The sequence below is a fragment of the Panthera leo genome, chromosome D3, assembly GCF_018350215.1.
Source record: "Panthera leo isolate Ple1 chromosome D3, P.leo_Ple1_pat1.1, whole genome shotgun sequence".
NCBI lineage: Eukaryota > Metazoa > Chordata > Mammalia > Carnivora > Felidae > Panthera > Panthera leo.
The window spans coordinates 19,731,239-19,747,728 of NC_056690.1; the positions used below are offsets into that span (position 1 = coordinate 19,731,239).

General features: G+C 51.5%; 1 protein-coding gene, 1 pseudogene and 1 gene segment (V, D, J or C); all 3 read right to left on the minus strand.

The window, feature by feature from the left end:
* LOC122203332 (immunoglobulin lambda-1 light chain-like) overlaps window positions 1-16,490 on the minus strand; it is a 614,033-nt gene that overhangs the window by 2,723 nt on the left and 594,820 nt on the right. The gene's annotated exons all lie outside the window — the stretch shown is intronic.
* Window positions 1,907-6,587, minus strand: LOC122203954 (annotated as a pseudogene).
* LOC122203955 lies at window positions 6,752-10,381 on the minus strand. The segment is given in 3 exon segments: window positions 6,752-7,234; window positions 8,653-8,861; window positions 10,344-10,381. Coding segments are annotated over 3 exon segments (567 nt in total).

Sequence of the window (16,490 nt, forward strand, 5' to 3'; positions counted from 1 at the left end):
CCATCCTTAGGAAGGGGCTGTGTTCTCTCCTCAGTCTGTATCAAGATGTCATTGTGAAAGGGGTGAGCAGGGCTGTTTTAGCACAGAGGTGATGGAACTGTGAGCCCTTTGCAGACTTGGGACTCATGCGGAGGGTCCTAGATATGCCATCACATCCTCAGCACAGGAAACCATGGAGGATTGGGGTCAGGATAGGGAAGTGTTGAGAGGAGAATCATGTTTCCCCAGCACTTAGATCCCTCTCTAGGGTTCTGATCTCCTGAATCGCTGCCTTTGTCTGGTTCTTCTAGCGTCATCACTGTTTACTCCCTGTCCTGAGCCCCATGAGGGCAGCTATCATGGTGTAGGGGTGTGTGGGCTGAATATAAGCTGGTTAGACCTGGTGGGCGCCTGGTGGTTTGGGAGGCTATCACTACGTCCTACAATTTCGCCCTCAGCCAGAGTGTTGGAATCTGTGCCTGACCCTTGAAGTGAGTGAGAATCACACATGCTCCATGTACAGGAGCATCACTGGCACAGGGTCACCTCACCAAGCAGGACGCACATACCATACCTCTGCACTGGACCTTCACATTGTGAGGAGGGTCCCTGACACCCAGGGCCTTCACCTGCATCCTGGCCTAGGGACATCACTTGCAGAGCTCACACAGGGGTCACACAGGCCTGGCATCCTTCTTTCTGTGACACATTGGCACATTGGCATGCTGAGCCAGAACTATGACTGTCTTCCTTGACTTACTCTTGATTAGTGTGTAAACACCCTCCCAGCAGCTCATGAAGTTGCTTGTCTCTCTCCAGCCTTGAGTAGAATCCCTGGGACCTTCTATTGCTACTGGCTGGCTCTGGTAGGGATGACAGAGATGGAGTTGTCTTTGTTCATTTCATATCCTGGCTCCCTGTGCAACAACTTTTGCCTCAGCTCCTCCTGATCTTTCCATAGACATGCCCACCATGGCAGTGTTATAAATGGACCAATGGCTCTGTGATCATCATGTGTGTGCATGTATGTTTCTGTTCATTGATACCTGTGTGTATACTTGTGTGTGTTATGATCAGATCCCACACTGAGCTCCTAAGTCGATAGATGAGTCAGTTGAGAAACCTGTCAGCAGCCTATTTCCAGAATCTGATCCTTGATTTATAACAGAGGCCCCAGGTGGGTTATTGAAACACAAGTCGTGGGCTCTTGGCTTGGCCTGGACTTGGAGGGGTCCCAGAGGGTATAGCTGGAGTCTGTGTCCCAGAGACCTTGGATGCAAGTATGAACTAAGAGACACTGGGAGGGGGAGGTGCCAGCAATGGGAGTGTGGGTGTGAGTGACCTGCGTCCAGGCAGATAGTCCTGTAGTAAGTGTGACAGGGAGTCAGTCGAGGGGGAACATGTGATTGTCCCCGGGGAGGTAGGAACAGGGGTTCTCATAAAGAAGGGAGGTGGCTCTAGGCTGGTATGATGGGGAATGTCCACATGGGGTAGGAAATGAAGGAAAATGTGGCACTGAGTGGGGGCCTATAGGAAGAGGAGAGTGGGAATGTTCAGAGGAGGGCTTCTTGTAGACTGTGAGGTGCAAGGTCCAGGGAGAAATTCAGGAATTATCTAAGAAATTGTGGGGACCTGATATTGGGCAGGGCAGCTAGGACAGGAAGTAGACATGGTTCGCACAAGAATGAAAGCTAGAGACATTGTGGAGGATGGTCTCTTTAATATCTGCTGTTTTGATGTGCTGTTCAGAATTCTCTGGCAATTCTGGCTGAGAGCAAAACAACGCCCTATGAAACATGAGGACGCCTTCTGTGGGCTTCTTTCCCAAGGCCAAAAGAATCATGTCCCCCCCTCCCCCACCTTAAGATGGTTGAATTCTGGACCAAAATGTTAAACCCTAATTACCAGACAGTCTGAATTCTGATTGAATAAAAGACATTTTATTGAGCATTGACTGGGTGCTGGGAGAAGGGCTGGGATGATTCTGGTGCAAGGGGAATCCTTCCTGGAGGTCCTGTGGCTCTAAGCCCTTTGAGTGGGTAGGGGGTACCATGACCTAAGAGCACTCTGTGGGGACCACTGTTTTCTCCACGGTGCTCCCCTCGTGTGTGACCTGGCAGGTGTAGCTGCTACGAGATTTCCACTGGTCTGGTGACAGGTTCACGTAGCTACTGGCCGCGTACTTGTTGTTGCTCTGTTTGGAGGGCTTGGTGGTCTCCACGCCCTGGGTGATGGGGGTGCCATCTGCCTTCCAGGCACCATCAAGCCGCTGGGGTAGAAGTCACTGATGAGGCATACCAGGGTGGCCTTGTTGGTGCTGAGCTCCTCAGAGGAGGGTGGGAAGAGGGTAACTGAGGGCTAGGACTTGGGCTGACCTGTGGGGTGGGTGAGGGGCAGGAGTTCAGAGGTTAAGCATCAACTGTGGGCTCTCTTACCCTCGGTCCTCTTTGAGGTACAAGTTCCTAAGCATCCATTCAGGTCCCCAGTTCCCACTGTGTGTCTGCATATCCATGTTGAGGCAGTTGGGGAGGGGGTAGGTTAAGGTGTTTCTCAATCATCTCCCATCTGTTCTGGGAGCTTTTGAGGGGCATTCCTGTCACCACCCCTCCCGACATTCTCCTGGAACCTTTCCTTCCACACAGACAATGAACTCTCACTGTCCTGCTCCTGCCTCCTCTGACATTTTGACAGTGTCTGTCTCGGCTCTACATTTGTCTGTCTGTGGCTAGGGTTATGATGTGAGCTCTCTCACCTCCCATTGACTCGTCCCATGGACCATTCTATCCTGACACTGTTGTGCTGGGAATGTCAGGGTCTTGGGCTAAAGGGTCTGTTTTTACCCAGATGTGTCTCTCCTGGGCCGTCCGTGATGGGGTAGGATCCTTGCTGATCATACAGATTCTGTCTGACTGGCCTTGTGTCTCTCTCATTCCATTGTCTTTCTGCAGCCTCGTCCCCCATGTCCTGCAAATTTGTTTAGCATTAAAACCTTCAATCCAAAGATTCTGCCTCTCTTTGGGGCAGGAAGTATGTCCTGCAGACACTTCAGTGTTCACCTTGTTCTCACATCCGGTCATTCTGTGACCCTTTCTTTGGCACCTTCTCTTTCTTCCATCGTCCTCCTCCTTGCTGGTTTCCCTGAGTCCCCTAGCCAGCTCAGGGCTCTGAGCTTCCCCAAGAGGCCTGGGGGAACAGCTCCATCCCTGCACCATTGCTGGCCCTGGATCCTGAATGCCAGAGCTCTGGGCCCTGCCCTGAACCTCTGACCTGTGTGTCCTCAGACATGGCCCTGAGGGTGCTGTGTCCCTGTAAATTCTCCACATGGTTACCCCCACAATGTTCCCTGTTCTCTCTTCCCTTTTAGATGGGGACCTTAGTGACTCCCTGAGACAAAGGTGGACTGACATGAGGCCAGACAGGAGAGGAAGGAACAGAGCACATTTAGGACCCAGTATGACCTTGGCAGACAGAGAGTGGAGTCTGTAGGTCATCCCACTTATACTCCTGCCTCTGGGGATAGAGGTAAAGTTCTGATGGTACATGGGAGGAAGAGGAAGGCCCCAGGCTCTGGGGTCCTGGGTGAGAGCATGAAAATAGGCTTAGGGAAGACACAGAAATGAACAGAAAAAGGAGAAACTTGTTCAGACCTCTGGGAGAGCAGGGAAGGAAGGAGATGAGACTCACCTAGTACAGTCAGCTGGGTTCCATCGCCAAACACCCAACACTGTGATATAGTCTCATACAAAATCCCTGGCACAGGTCAGCCCTGCCCCACCCCTTACCCCCCAACCTGCAGCTGTGTTGGAGGAAGTGAGGGCACTGCTCCAGGCTGGTGGTGTCTGCAAAGCAGGGGGGGCCACACATCCCCCATTCCTAGCAGATAACAAGACCAATGTCCCCACATGAAAGGCAACAGGATCCTTGCAAGCAATTCTTCCAAAGGAAGTTGGTAACTGATCTGCTGTTTCTATTTACTATCTCCTATGGATTGGGGTGAGTTTGTGGAGGTCTTTTGTGTCATTGTGAGTCAGGTTCCATGGAAATAAACCTGACATCCCTTCTCTGTAAGTTCAAACAATCCTAATTCCTTGGTGAGACCATGAGTTGAAGGCAGTGCATGTCCCCTCACTCACAAACCTCCCTTTCCAGGGAGAAGCAGGTTGGCCTATGGTATAGGCCATTGGAAACTTCCTGTATCCCCTACTGTCACATATGGGGGCTCAGCCTTATCTTCCCAGGAATGTCCTAGTTTGGGACAGTCCTATGTGAAGTCTGTCCTGGTCCTGTGGGACATGCCAGCCTGTGTCAATGTGACCTTTGGAGTACCCCAGAGATACCCCAATCTGGTCTCATGTTGGGGAGGGTCTGGTGTGTGACTGCTACTTTCCTTCTTTCAAAGGTCTTAAATGCCACCTGACACTAAATGGAACTGGCATCAGTGACTGATTTCAGGCCTGGGGTGGGTAGGCACAGAAGAGATGAGAAAAGATGGTATGTGGTCCATTAGAAAGCAGGAGCTGTAGAGCTCACCTGGGGTCATGTGAGTGTACCAGAAGCTACCTGAAGAGATCCCACTGGGCCAATGTCCATATGTGTAGCCACATTGCCATCATGCCTAGGGGCCTACCCTGGTGCCACCCCCTAAGCCCATCAGGTCAAGCCCAGAGCGCACCAGGTCAGCAGACAATAATGCTTCAGCAGGGTAAAATGGAGGGAGAAGGTCATCATTCTGTAAAGTGGGGAACAGGAGGGGAAAGTTTATATTTCTTTGTTATAATATATGAAGGTCGCTGTGGGGAGAATAAAGAGCAGATGAAGGCACTCTCCTCATGGGCACATTGTAGCCTTCATGGGAGAAGGAAGACAGAAATGAAATATTCCCATGATGCATCCTTCCCATTTGATTAATGGTGTCATTGAACATCAAGGCAGCTAATGCTACCTAAAAAGATCCACTTGACTGAGGTCCTTTGATGCAAAGTGACCAACAATCTTGGGAAGTGATTTTGCCAAGTCCAAGCTGGACCTCCTGAAGCCTCTGAGCTAGATGCCCTTTGCAGGAAGAGGAGGCGGAGAGAATGGTTCGGGTACAGCTATGGGAGGCTGTGGCTGCATCCCCACCGTGGGAGAGTCCCAGGACCAACAGCCCTTCCTAGAAGGAAGGACGCAAGCCATTGCCAGGACCCAAGCCACTTCCTTGGAAGGAAAAGTAGAGGGGTTGGATAGATTCTTACAGACCCAACAGACCTGAAGACACATCCACCAATCACAGTGTCAAATGTTACTCAATACTCATAAAAATAAGGAAGTAAGAACACCACCAGCAACATCAAAAATAAAACTTCATGAATTCACTTATGATACCTATGAGGCTTTTTGATGAGAAATGGACTATTGTCTTGCTATTAAGAAGTTCTGATGGTTTCTGCTTAGATTTGATAATGATGTTGTAGTTGTAGCTCAGGTCCCGTCTTTCCAGTTCACGAATGAATTGTATACAGAACAAATGGTACGATCTTGAATTTGCTTCAAAATGCTGCATAAGGGAAGACCTCAGACTGGGTCACCTGGGACTCTGGCACCTGGTTGATAGGAACATGGGGTTTCTCCCTTGCCTTCTGTCTCTTCAGTTTGTGGAGATCATAATGAACACTTAAAACAATGAATAGAAGAGCTTGTCTAGGGGTGGCAGTGGCTATGGATGGGGGAGAGGTGGGTATTATGTCATTCTCCCCAGCAGGACCATTGGAATGAGGGAGGCCTGAGTGGTCCCTTGTTCCTTTGGGGTCTTAGTTTTCCCATCTGTGGAATGGGTTCATGTAGATGCTGATCCCAAAGTTTCTATTATCTCCTAGGTAGATTTGGGGACTGTTGGCTGCTAAAAAGCTCCTTGGGGGCCCCTGTCTCTGACCCACTGTTGCCCTGGAGCATGCTATCCTTGGAGGATCTGTCCCTGGGCATTCTTGCCCACAAGCAAGTCTGGTGAAGGCAGCTCCAGGACCCTGATGAGCTGAAGGCTCAGACAGGGTATCTGTCCAATCTAGGACTGGAGGACTGGCAGAGTGAGCGTGGCTTGCACCTCTGAGAGGCTGACATGAGTGCCTCAGGCCCTGTAGTGAGTGTGTCCATGACACAAAGCTACAGGTGCACTCTGTACACGGCCATGGTGTTGCAGGCTGGAAGAATCCTCAGGGCCTGGTGTCCGGGGTTGCTGAAAACTGGGAAGCATGGCCTTGCCAAGGGCCTCTGGCTGGTCTGACCTCCCTTAACTCTACTCCTGAATTTGAAATGACTCTGTCTTTTGGACAATCAGTGGCAGCCCTTTGTGTGGCTGAGATGGTGCCCTTTCCTATTCACCCTGTTGTTCCGTGACCCCCACACAGGTTATGAAGTCTGATATCATCTGCTCCATCCATAACCCAAACATAACTAATGTGTCTGGTGTCCAGATTTTCATGACTGAGGTCTCAGGCAGTGCGAGGGTGACGCTAAGCCTCACTGACCACACACAAATCTGAACAGACCCATTGTCCCCAGGACCCTCCTTGTTTCTGCCTGATCCCCACTGGGACTCCAGTCTGTCTCACTGGGCCCATCTCCATTCCCATGGGGACAAGGACTGCAACCGTTGAGTTGGGACCATTTGTTCTTCAGGCCATGGCTGACAAGCACACAGGGAAAGTGGGTAAATAGGTTCTCACTTGACAAGTCTATCCCTAATTACTGAGGCTTACCCAGAGTTACGCGGAACAGTGAATGCACACCAGATATGTCAGTGATATGTGCTAAGGTCTTTATTGAGCACAAGTAGAAATAGGGAGGGCGTGTGACCTGCCTGGTCTGAGCTGATCCAGGGGTTGGTTCTCACGGCTACACAGTGGGCTGGGGAAGGGGTGTCTGGTGAGGAAGGCCCCCATCCCGGAAGCCTTGGGAACCTAAGAGCACTCTGCAGGGACCACACTCTTCTCCACGCTGGTCCCCTCGTGCGTGACCTGGCAGGTGAATCTGCTGCGAGATTTCCACTGGTTCGGTGACAGGCTCAGGTAGCTGCTGGCCGCGTACTTGTTGTTGCTCTGTTTGGAGGGCTTGGTGGTCTCCACGCCCTGGGTGACGGGGGTGCCGTCTGCCTTCCAGGCCACCGTCAAGCCGCTGGGGTAGAAGTCACTGATGAGGCACACCAGGGTGGCCTTGTTGGCACTGAGCTCCTCATTGGAGGGTGGAAAGAGGGTAACTGAGGGCGCGGACTTGGGCTGACCTGTGGGGCAAGGGAGAGGTAACAAGTCAGAGTTCACATGCTTATTCAGTCAGCTCCTATCTCTGTCCTGAAGTGGGATACAGCTCTGTCATATCTAAAGCTTGGTCCTCAGTTGCCCCTTGCTCCCTGTGGTCTGGTCAGCGGTGGGTAAGGTCACTCACCTTCTGTTGGAGAGAAACTGAGTGTCCATCTGTTGGGAGATCTGAGCCCAACTGTGGCTTTCGTCCCTCTTCAGGTTCAACTGTACTCATCACTTTCCTAATTGCCTCTAGGCTCCCGTGTTACTGACTTTTATCTTGCTTGACACCTAATCTTTCCCTGTGGAACCTGTCTGTCCTGTGGCATGTCCTGCCAGGTCCATCTCCAAGGGGTGCTCATGCAGGTATCTGTCTGTCCTGGTGTTAAGCTCTCATCCCCTTCCGGGAGGGGGTTTCTTGGCCACATTCCCACTGATCCCTCATTGCAGCCCCTGCCCACCTCCTGACAAAGACCCTCTAAGGTTGCCTGAGGGGGAGAGAGTGTCTGCCCTTGGGCCGGAATCTAGCCTAGCAGGTGGAGGCTTTCTGGAAGAGGTGAATCTGCTGTTCTGAGGCTGGAGCTGGGGCTTCTCTGAGGGTCACTTTGCATGTGAAGTTATCTTGGGGCGTCTGCTGTGCTAGCATCACAGTGTGCCTGTCACTGGCAGCCATCCTTGTCTCCTGTCCCTGAGGAGTCACCAGCCCCAGTATCTGCTCAGGGGTCTCTCCTCCAACGTTAATATGGGTGGGACAAGCTTTGGGGCCTGAGTGTCCTGAGCCCTGTCCCGCGTGAGGAGGTCCTGTGTGTCCTGGAGAAGGATGAGGGACCCAGCACTCTGAGGCCACCTTGTCCTAGGAAATCCTCCTTCTGTTCTCGTTTCCCTTGCCTTGGGTTCCCTTTTATTCCACGGCCAACCAAGAGTTCCTCCCAAAACCTCTCAGTAGCTCCCACCTAGAACCCGGAGAGCATAGAACCCAAGTGTGATTGATACACACTTGGACAGATGAGCTATGCAAGCATCCTTTACTGGTCCTATGGCCCTTGTGCCCCAGCCCAGGTTCCCCAGTCCTGTGTTCCTTCAGTCCCTCATTTCCCCACATCTGGGGGATGACAGACCCCAAGGAAGCTGATTGTGTCAGAGTCCAGAGGAGAAGCCCCCTGAGAGTGCTCTGGGTCACAGTGAGGGGGAACAGGAAGGGGTCCTTGGGACTGACCTGAGCTTCCCCGGCCAGGAGTCTGACAAGAGAGAACAAGCTAAAGTGGTGAGGGACAGCCCCAAACTGTGAAGGTCCCAGACCTTAGAGAGTTTCAGACCCCAAGCACAGTCATCACAGAAAGAAGAGAAAAATTCCCCCAATTTTCACTCTGGTTGCCAAAGAGAGAGAAAGGGGGAGACTCACCGAGGACGGTCACCTTGGTCCCTCCGCCGAAAACATAACACAGTGATACAGCTTTGAACACAAACCCTCTGTCAGCCCTGACACCCTTCCCCCTTCCCCAGGCCCACCTGCAGCTGCTTGGGAGGCTCAGAGTCCAGCCTCCTCTTTGTGGGGGTTGGGCTGGCCCATGGGAGCTTGAGACGGGGCACCCCCTCCCCAATGCACCTTCCCTTCCTCATGGGGTGAGCTTCCCCCCCAGCCCCCACCATGGAGGGGTAGGAGGGAATGCCTGAGTGACATATCATAACTCAGGTAGCTCCTGGCAGGAGCTCTGTGTATGGCTCAGCTTGCTTGGGGAATGCTACCTGGGAGATCGGACAGCACAGTTTCCAACACAGACATCATGGGGCCTGTGCCTTCTGCAGAGCTGAGGCCCATGGAGGGTTCTGGATGCCACCACATGTCCTAGACACATGCCCAACATGGCCACATGTGCAATGGCAGGCGTGTGTGTGTGTGTCCTGGTGTGTGCACGCAAGTGTATTGTGTGTGTGCATGTCTATTCTGTCTGTGTGACTAGGGGCCTAGACCTGCCCTTCTGAGCTAGCTCTGCTAGCTAGCAGTGGAGTCTTCCTGGTTCTCAAGGCCCATTCCCAACTTCCCAGAAAATGACTGTGCGCACAGATGGATCCATGACACAATGCAGAATGGGATCTGACACGGATTCATGGCCCCAATGAATACGCATGGACATTTTAACTTTAGTGGTATTTTGTGCATAACTCCAAGGTGTCTCTGTCTCCCAGGGGCCTTGAATACAACTGGGTCCTCCGTGACACATGTGGAAGGAGAGGCCCCCAGTGGGAGTGTGGGAGATACTGACCAGGGTCTAGAGACTGAGTTTCCTGTAATAAGTGCAGCAGGGCAGGTCTGGGGAAGGGAACAGTGCAGTGTTCCCAGGGATCCAGGGACACGGGGCCCCTGTGGAAGGAAGGATTCTCTAGGATGTGATGATGGGAAGTTTCCAAATGTGTAGGAAACCACAAAAGGCATGGCCTTACGTGGGGGCCTTCAAGGAAGGGAGACATCCCAGTGAGTTGGGCTGGTCCCAGTGAATAAGGTCCCAGGACCGGAGTGGAGACTGGAAACGAACCAAGAGGCCATGGGAATCAAGGGCTATGATCCTGAAAATGGTTGGGGTGGAAATGGCCTACAGAAGTCTATCAAGATCCACAGGTGTGGACCTTGGTACTCTGGGTCTTGCTGCTTCCGTTGCGAGTACAGAATATTGTGTGTGCAAATTTGGGTGAGTGGGAATCTGTTCCACAAAGAAATATGGGGCTGCTCTGGTGGCTCTTCCCCATAAAGCCAGTGAACCTGTGTTCACTCCAAGGATGGTTGAGTTCAGGGCACAAAATGTTAAACACAAATGACCAGATAGTGCGATTTCTGATTGAATAAAGGACATTTTATTGAGCATTGATTGAATGAAGGGAGAAGGGCTGGAATCATCCTGGTGCAAGGGGAATCCTTCCTGTAGGTCCAATGGCTGCACACACCCTTGGGTTGGTGAGGGTCTTGGGGACCTAAGAGCACTCTGCAGGGACCACATTCTTCTCCATAGTGCTCCCCTGGTACGTGACCTGGCAGGTGAAGCTGCTGAGAGATTTCCACTTGTCAGGTGACAGGCTTATGTAGCTGCTGGCCCTTACCTGTTGTTGCCCTGTTTGGAGGGCTTGGTGGTTTCCATGCCCTGGTAACAGGGGTGCCGTCTGCCTTCTAGGCCACCGTCAAGCTGCTGGGGTAGAAGTTATTCATTAGGTGGTCTTGTTGTCGCTGAGCTCCTCAAGGGGGGGTGGGATGAGGGTAACTGAGGGTGAGGACTTGGGCTGACCTGTGGGGTAGGGGAGGGACAGGAGGTCAGAAGCTCAGCTTCCACGTTTGGGGTCACTTCACTTGACATCGGCCTTCATGTGGGTACAGGTACCTGAACATTCAGTCAGGCACCCAGTTCTCACTCTGCGTCCATGTGAATCCATGTCGGGGTGGGTGGGTGGGTTAAGGTGTTATTCAATCATCTCCCCACCTTTGCTGGGGACCTTTGAGGTGGATTCCTATCACCACCCATCCTGAGACTCTTCTGAGATCTTTCCTTCCACGCAGACATCTAACTCTCACTGTCCTGCTCCTGCCTCTCCTCTGACTTTTGACAGTGTCTGTCTCAGCTCTACTTTCGTCCTCTGTGACCGTGCTATTACGTGAGCTCTCTGACCTCCTATTGGCTCATCCTGTGGAGCATTCTATCTTGAGTCTTGTGTGAGGTCTTTGCCCTAAGGGTCTGTTTTTACTCAGATGTGTCTCTCCTGGGCTGTCCCTGATGGGGTAGGATCCTTGCTGATCATACAGAGTGTGTCTGCGTGACCTTGCATCACTCTCAATCCATAGCCTTTCTGCAGCCCCAGTCCCCGTGTCCTGCAAATCGGTCATTTCACTAGAGCTTTCATGCCATAGGTTCTCCTGTGTTTGTTGCAGATGTGTGTCCTGCAGGGACTCAAGAGTCCACTCGTGTCTCACATCTTCTCATTCCATGACCCTTTCTCCGGCATTTACTCCTACAAGCTCCATCCTGCCTGTGGCAAGTTTGTCTGAGTCCCCAGGCCAACTCTATATGGCCACTCCATAAGGCCTGGGGGGAGCTCCACCTGCACCACTGCTGACTCCGGACCCTGATCCCCAGGCTCTGCCCTGAACCTTGTCGTTTGTGTCCTCAGCCTTGGCTCTGAGGCTGCCTGACCCAGTAAATACTCCACATTGTCACCCCCTCAATGCTCCCTGTTCTCTCTTCCCTTTTTTATGGGTACCCTTAGTGAGTCCCAGAGACAAACGTTGTCCAGGGCCTTACAACAGTAGACAGAAAAGAGCACATGTGGGACCCAGGATGACCCGGCGGACACACAGATGAGTTTTTAGCTCATCCCGACCATCCTCTGCCTCTCAGTTGGTAGGGGAGGGGCTGTGTTGACCAGAGAAGCAAGCAGTACAGTGTAGAGGGAGGGAAGGAGATCAGGGTCCCAGGGACTGGGGTCCCAGACGAAAGAGTGACCAAGTTGAGAAAAGACACAGAAAGAAAAAAAAATAGCAGAAAATTTCCCAAAAATGTGGGAAAGCACGGAAAGAGGGAGAAGATGAGACTCACCTAGGATGGTCACCCGGGTCCCTTTGCCAAAAAGAAAGCACTGTGATACATGCTAATACAAAAACCAATGCCTGGGAGTCCGTGCCCCACCCCCTAGACCCCCCACTTGCAGCTGTGATGGAGGAGGTTGGGGCACTGCTCCATGCTGGTGTCTTTTCAGTGGGGGGCCACAGGTCTTCCTCTTCTAGTGGATAACAGGGTCAATGTCCCTATGTGTGCAGCCACAGGATCCTGGAATCAAGTCTTCCAAAGAAGTAGGTGTCTGAATGCTGTTCCAACCTGTAACTCCTAGGAATTGGAATGAGTTTGTGGAGGGCCTCTCTGTCACTGCAAGGATCTATGGATCTGAAGAGGATATCGCTTCTCTATATGTTGAAACATCCTAATTTTTTGGTGAGACAATCAGGTGAGGGAGGGAGTTTAACCTTCATCCCAAAATTTCTTTGCAGGTGATAGCAGGTTGGCCTGTGTGCATGGGCCACTGGAAACTTCCTATGCCCCCAACCATGATTCCATAGAGCTCAGCTTTATTTTGCGAGGGGATGTCCTAGTTTGGGACTGTCCCAAGTGAAGTCTGTCCTGTTCTTGTGGGACATGCCGGCCTATGTCCTGGTGACTTGGGGAACAGCCCTAGCCAAACCCCTATCTAGTGCCATGTTGGGGAAGGTTGGCTGTGTGACTGTTGCTCTGCTTGTTTCAAGGAGTCTTAAATTCCATCTGCCACAAAAAGGAACTAGCATCAGTGACCACTTTCAGGCCTGGAGTGGGTAGGCACTAGTGAAGTAGAATATGTTGTCCATCAGATAGCAGGAGCTATAGAGATAACCTGGGGTCCTGTGAGTGTACCCAGGAGCCACCTGAAGAGGCTCCGACTAGACTAATGTCCATAGATGCAGCTACATTTCCATATGTATAGTGGACAACCCAATGCATTCCACCAGCCTTTCTGGTCAATCCCAGTATGTACCAGGTCACCAAATAGAAATGAGTCAGCAGGGGAGGGTGGAGGGAGCAGGTCATCATCCTGTGAAGTAGGGAAGAGCAGGGAACAGTGCACATTTCTTCTTTTCCCTGCACATGAAAGGTACTCCCCACCTAGGTATGTGGCAGCCCTCCCAGGAGAAGGAGGACAGAAATGAAATATTGCCATGATGCACCCTTTCCATCTGATGGACAGAGCCATTGAACATCAAAGCAGCTAATCCTACCTAAAAAGGTCCACTCGATGTGGGTCCTTTGATGCAAAGTAGCCAACTGTCCAGGGAGGTGATTCTGACGTTGTACAAACTGGACCTCCTGAAGGATCTGATGCCAGAAGCCCTTTGCAGGATGAGGAAGCAGAGAGGATGGCTCAGATACAACTCTGGGAGGTTGTGGCTGCATCCCCACCATGGGACAGTCCCAGGACCAGCAGCTCACCCCCGAAGCCCCTTCCTTGCAAGGAAAAGTAGAGTGATTTGGGAGATTCTTACAGATCCAAGACACATGAAGACACATACCGCAATCACACTGTCAAATGTTATTCAATACTCAGAAAGAGAAAAGGAAGTCCCCCCAAATAATGATAGCAGCAACAATATAATTCCATGCATTCACTTGTGACAAGTTTGAGATCTTTGATGATAAGTATTTTGGTGGTTAAGGATTTATTCTCAGTGTCTACATCGGTTTGATCATGCTACTTTAGTTTCTGTTTAGGCCTTTATCTTCTGGTATACAGATGAAATCATTATTGAGAAAAAGATATGATATCTGGAATTTGTTTCCAAATATTGCATAACAGAACAATTATCTTGTTATTGCGTCAGCATCATCAAGGTATTGATAGATTGGGACCTAGTTGATGGGAACATGCAGGTATTCTTCTTCCTCTATCTCCCTTTTTTGTTGTTTTCATTTATCCTTAATTCACACTTCACAAGAAAATTACAAGAAGAGATGATAGTGTGGGGCAGTACCAGATGTGGGGTGATTTTGGCATTCTACAGCAGGGTCATGGATATGAGTTAGACTAGGTGGCCTTCTCCCTCATTTGGGGCTCAGCATTCAGATCCATGAAATGTGGCCAGCAGTTGCTGTGGGATACTAGGACCCCCTAATATCCTTCTCCCTCTTAGGCTTCCCTAGGGCAGGGGTGGCTGGGATAAAACTCTAAGGGGTCCCTGTTCTCTCAGAACTCCTGGGCTTTGTAGGCTCTGTCCCTGGGCTGACTTGGCTCCCTTGCAGGTCTGGTGAAGGCAGCTCCTTGTCTGTGATGAGCTGGAGACATAAACAGAGGGCTGCTTGTGCCTGCATCTCTACGAGACTGACCTCTACTGCTTCAGTGACCTCAGAATGAGTATATCTCTGATAGAAGTCCACAGGTGCATTCAGTATTCAGCCACAGTGAGTGATGGAGGCTTGTGTATTGGCGGTTCAGTGGGCCCTGAGTACCTGGGGAAGGGGATCCTTACTTTGCTGTAGCCTTCAGGCCATACAACTCTGCCTGGGCTGGTCTGCACCAGCTGAACTATACTCCTGAATTCAAATTGGCTCCCTCTCTTTGGGATAATCATTCGCTGCCCATTATGTGCCCAAGAAGGTGTCCTTTGTCATTTACTCAGTTCTCCATGTCTCTACCACATACAGGGTCGTATCATCGCGTTCATCTATAACCTAACCATAAAGTAACTCTCTCCTTGGTCTCAGTTCTGATGATGAGACTTCAGGATTGAGGTCCCAGCTCCTCTGTTTGGGTCCCTTTGAGCCTGACCTTGACCTAGGCCCAAAACCACATAGACTGGTTGTCCTTGTGCCTCATCCTGACCTCCAGTTCCCAGCACTAGTGTGGGTGAACACTGCTGTCTTGAAGAGTGTTCCAGGGCTTCCTGAGTTGGTTGGGAGAGTCAAGTCGGTTCGGGAAGGGATAGGCTACAAGATGTGAAACTGTTTCCCAGTAGGCCTTGTTAGCATCTTTACTCACCTAACATGAATTATGAGTTTGAGAAATGTACTTCTAAGATGCTTTCCATGGCTTCCTGCTAACGGGCCAACCATGGACCCCCTCGTTTGTTAGTCATTCTCCCCTCTGTGTCACTTGTATGGAACTGGGAAGTTCACTTCTGTTCCTAAAGACCATTGTTTCTGCTCAAGGACCTCGTTCCTCCTTACTGTTGCTTCTGCCCACTGCTGGCTCCTGGGACTCTCCTTGTTTCTCCCTGATACCCTGCAGGCCCTCCCTGGTCCTTCTCACTCAGTTTCTCCCTTTCCAGGTGGCAAGGACTGCATCCCGGGCGCTGGTACTACAGGATTATTTCCTACTCTGGGTCGTACCCAGGGGGATAGAGCATCAATGGGGTGCTTTTAGGGTTAGTTGGGTGGATGGCGGTTAGATAGAATCTCATACCATTACTGTCCCTTCTCTTAATTACTAAGCCTTTAACCCAGACATAACAGACAGAGAATTCACATCAGAAATGTTGAATGATAAATGATAAGTTCTTTATTGAGCACAAATAGAAACCGGGAGGGTGTGTGACCTTCCCGGTCTGAGCTGATCCAGGAGTTGGCTCTCAGGGGTACATGGTGAGCTGGGGAAGGTGTATCTGGGTGAGGAAGGCCTCCATCCCTGACAGTCTCGGGGACCTAAGAACACTCTGCGGGGACCACACTCTTCTCCACAGTGCTCCCCTCGTGCGTGACCTGGCAGGTGAATCTGCTGCGAGATTTCCACTGGTTCGGTGACAGGCTCAGGTAGCTGCTGGCCGCGTACTTGTTGTTGCTCTGTTTGGAGGGCTTGGTGGTCTCCACGCCCTGGGTGACGGGAGTGCCGTCTGCCTTCCAGGCCACCGTCAAGCCGCTGGGGTAGAAGTCACTGATGAGGCACACCAGGGTGGCCTTGTTGGCGCTGAGCTCCTCATTGGAGGGTGGGAAGAGTGTGACCGAGGGGGCCGACTTGGGCTGACCTGTGGGGCAGGGGAGAGGCAGTAAGTCAGAGATCAGGTGTCCATGGCTGAAGCTCCTACCTCAGTCCTGATGTGGGGAACAGCTCTGTCATGTCCATGGCTTGGGTCTCAAGGGCTCCAGCTGGCTGAGTTCAGGTCAGCCATGGGTAGGGTCACTCACCTTCTGTTGGAATGAATCTGACTGCCACCTTCAGTAGTGTGTGGGTCCCTCCATGGCCTCAGACTCTCTCCCGGTCACATGTCCTCCTAATCCACACAGTCCTCCCCCTGGGACTTGGTGGCACTGGCTCTGAGACCTGCTTTCCCTTGTGATTCTGTCTGTCATGGACGTTGGCATCACTGCCATATCCGCCAGGTCCCTTACCTGGTTACCCTGTGTCTAGTCTGTCCTTGTTGCAGGGCTGTGTTCCCATTTGAAAAGTAGGTTTCCTGCCCCCAGAGCCCCTCACACCATCATTGCAGCCTTGCCCACCTCCCAACAGGACCCCCACCCCCGACCCCGGGGATGCTGAGTGGGTAAGAAGTGGGAGTTCCTGGAGCTGGATTACAGGGAGTCTTGTAAGATGGAGAGTTTTCAAGTGAGGTGAATTTTCAGTTTTGAGGTTAGACCATGTCTTTTCTGAAGGGTCTCCCTGTTCTGTGAAGTTTATTTGGGTGTCTGTCTGTTTACCATTTCTGGAAGGCTGGCAGTCAACGTCCCTGTCACCTGTCCCTATCAG